At 45.2% G+C, this 3,428-nt stretch overlaps 1 protein-coding gene across 2 annotated transcripts in view; it reads left to right on the top strand.

Annotated features, from left to right (window-relative positions):
• Positions 1-1,236, top strand: part of LOC106594477 (leucine-rich repeat and guanylate kinase domain-containing protein) — a 64,574-nt gene extending 63,338 nt beyond the window's left edge. For both annotated transcript variants that reach the window (XM_045722268.1, XM_045722269.1), the window contains exon 20: positions 949-1,236. In XM_045722268.1, the coding sequence (XP_045578224.1) occupies positions 949-1,112 (164 nt within the window). In that variant the 3' untranslated portion in view covers positions 1,113-1,236. The remainder of the gene's footprint in view (positions 1-948) is intronic.
• Positions 1,237-3,428: the final 2,192 nt, after the last annotated feature.

Here is a 3,428-nt window from a genome sequence, read left to right as displayed (position 1 = left end):
TCTCTCTCTGTCTCTGCCTTTCTTCATGTCTCTCTCTCTAGCAGGTGGACATTTTGTCATGACACTTATTGGGACTGGTTCTGATACCTTCCTCTACCTCATAGAACTGTGTTGGCTAGTCATCAATCTGTTATAACTGTTATAAAAATATAACTGTTTGGCCATAATGACCATCGTTATGTTTGGAGGAAAAAGGGGGAGGCTTGCAAGCCGAAGAACACCATCCTAACCGTGAGGCATGGGGGTGGCAGCATCATGTTGTGGGGGTGCTTTGCTGCAGGAGGGACTGGTGCACTTCACAAAATAGATGGCATCAGTCAGGAAGTTAAAGCTTGGTCGCAAATGAGTCTTCCAAATGGACAATGACCTCAAGCATACTTCCAAATTTGTGGCAACATGGCTTAAGGACAACAAAGTCAAGGTATTGGAGTGGCCATCACAAAGCCCTGACCTCAACCCTATAGAAAATGTGTGGGCAGAACTGAAAAAGCGTGTTCGAGCAAGGAGGCCTACAAACCTGACTCAGTTACACCAGCTCTGTCAGGAGGAATGGGCCAAATTCACCCAACTTATTGTGGGTAGCTTGTGGAAGGCTACCCGAAATGTTTGACCCAAGTTAAACAGTTTAAAGGCAATGCTACCAAATACTAATTGAGTGTATGTAAACTTCTGACCCACTGGGAATGTGATGAAAGAAATAAAAGTGGAAATAAATAATTATCTCTACTATTATTCTGACATTTCACATTCTTAAAATAAAGTGGTGATCCTAACAGACCTAAGACAGGGAATTTTTACTAGGATTAAATGTCAGGAATTGTGAAAAACTGAGTTGTATGTAAACAACTCCCTAGATATACCGGTTATGGATCCTCTCTTTATATATGAAAAGCACACATCTTTCCAAGTATTAGTAACTCATTGGTTGTGTACTTGTTTCTCCCCCAGATCAAGTAGAATCTGGCCACACTCCTGATGCCCCTCGCCACGGCTCCGAGCTTCTCTCTCCGGGCGCCACCACGGCACGCCCAGGCTCCAACGCCAAACCCATCCTGCCACCTATCCTGTCCGGACGCAAGACCCCCGGACCCAGCCCTAGCCCCAAACCCTGAGACAGGAGAGAGAGGGAGAGGGAGATGAGGAGTGAAGAGGTACAGGAGACAGGGAGAGGAGGAGGAGGAGGAGTGTAGAGGTACAGGAGAGATGGAGAGGAGGAGGTGTGAAGTGGTACGGGAGAGGAGAAACAGGAAAGAGGGAGAGGAGGGGGGTGAAGAGGTACAGGAGAGAGGGAGAGGAGGCATGTAGAGGTACAGGAGAGAGGGAGAGGGGGAGTGAAGAGGTACAGAAAAGAGGTAGAGGAGGAGTGAAGAGGTACAGAAGAGAGGGAGAGGAGGAGGAGTGAAGAGGTACAGCAGAGAGGGAGAGGAGGAGGAGTGAAGAGGTACATGAGAGAGGGAGAGGAGGAGTGTAGAGGTACAGGAGAGAGGGAGGGACAAGTAGATGCTCTTTAGAGTTGAAAGGTCACACAGAGATTGAACAATGATGGACACATTCACCTGACTTTTCTGAATAAAGATGTACCTGTGTGTTAGCTGGTTCAGATGGAGTCATTCATTCACTAATAATATAGTCACAGGATAGAATAATTGGAATGTAAGGACATTACACCAAATATAATGATTCCCTGTTTCAACTTGACTCAAACCAAAACATACATTATAATACATTTAGTCAATGGCATGTGCCAAATTCTTGACTTCTCAGTCTTGCTATTGGGCTTCCGAGTGGCACAGCGATCACTGCATCTCAATGCTAGACGCGTCACTACAGACCCTGGTTCGATTCCAGGCTGTATCACAACCGGACGTGATTGGGAGTCCCATAGGGCGGCGCACAATTGGCCCAGCGTCGTTAGGGTTTGGCCGGAGTAGGCCATCATTGTAAAAAATAATTTGTTCTTAACTGACTTGCCTAGTTAAATAAAGGTAAAATAAATAAAATATTGACTACATTATCTATTGTTGTTGCTATAACCTGTACTGCAATGAAGAAAGATATCCTGGACAGTCACTCATTAATAAAGATGATTACAGTATAATAAGAGAGATAATTGAGCCGTTCTTCAATCGCTGCCAAAGGGTGAGTTATCTGTGTGTTCTGTTGTAGGGCAGGGCTGGGTATCTACTGTATAAGGGTGAGTTATCTGTGTGTTCTGTTGCAGGGCAGGGCTGGGTATCTACTGTATAAGGGTGAGTTATCTGTGTGTTCTGTTGTAGGGCAGGGCTGGGTATCTACTGTATAAGGGTGAGTTATCTGTGTGCTCTGTTGTAGGGCAGGGCTGGGTATCTACTGTATAAGGGTGAGTTATCTGTGTGCTCTGTTGCAGGGCTGGGTATCTACTGTATAAGGGTCAGTTATCTGTGTGCTCTGTTGCAGGGCTGGGGTATCTACTGTATAAGGGTGAGTTATCTGTGTGTTCTGTTGCAGGGCAGGGCTGGGTATCTACTGTATAAGGGTGAGTTATCTGTGTGCTCTGTTTTAGGGCAGGGCTGGGTATCTACTGTATAAGGGTGAGTTATCTGTGTGCTCTGTTTTAGGGCTGGGTATCTACTGTATAATGTGCCTTAAGGTTCCCACTGTAGTAGAGAGCTGATTCACCTAACCTAGCCATGCTTAGATGCAGCCCCTTCACACACACACCAAAGAGGCCTTTCCCTCATGTTATCTCTTAGCCCTAGTATCACCACATTGAGTAGTGATATGGTATCATTTCCACTGACTCAGGGGTGATTAGAACTCTGACTGTGTAATAATCTCATCAAATTGAAAATGCTGCTATTATCTGGTCTTTTATGTGTCTGTTGTCAGGGTAATAAACAGTTCATCACTGACTCTGTATCTCTTGTTACTAGAATAAATCATATTCCAAGACATTTGAAGAGACAGACAGGTATTAAACTGCAAACTGTCAAATCTTGTATGTATACTTTTCTCTTTGCTGGATCTTTATTCCTTTCCTTCTATATGTGTGTGTGTGTGTGTCTGTGTGTGTGTGTACACACTCACACACACCTGGCCATCCATCACTGTGTTTCCAGATGTTGCAACCTTCTAATAATTCAGAGGCAGTTTCAGACAAGACAGCCACAGTGCCTGAGGCCCCGGGCCAATCACCTACTTAAAGAGACGGTCTTCTCTCCCTAAACCAACACAGGATCTTCCTCTTTTGAAGTGCACCACACACCACACCATATGGCTAGATGTTCAGTTCATCAATGCCAATGCTCCCAGCCGATACTGATATCTGTTAGCGTGTGTCATGTAGCTGTCTGAGATGTTTCCCTTCCTTTATAACAGTCTGCCTGTCTGCCTGTATGTCAGGCTGCATGTCACTCTGCGTGTCAGTCAGTGTATCTGTACATCTCTTT

This window comes from Salmo salar, chromosome ssa07 (genome assembly GCF_905237065.1).
Source record: "Salmo salar chromosome ssa07, Ssal_v3.1, whole genome shotgun sequence".
In the NCBI taxonomy this organism is placed as follows: domain Eukaryota; kingdom Metazoa; phylum Chordata; class Actinopteri; order Salmoniformes; family Salmonidae; genus Salmo; species Salmo salar.
This window is presented reverse-complemented; position numbering and strand designations above follow the sequence as displayed.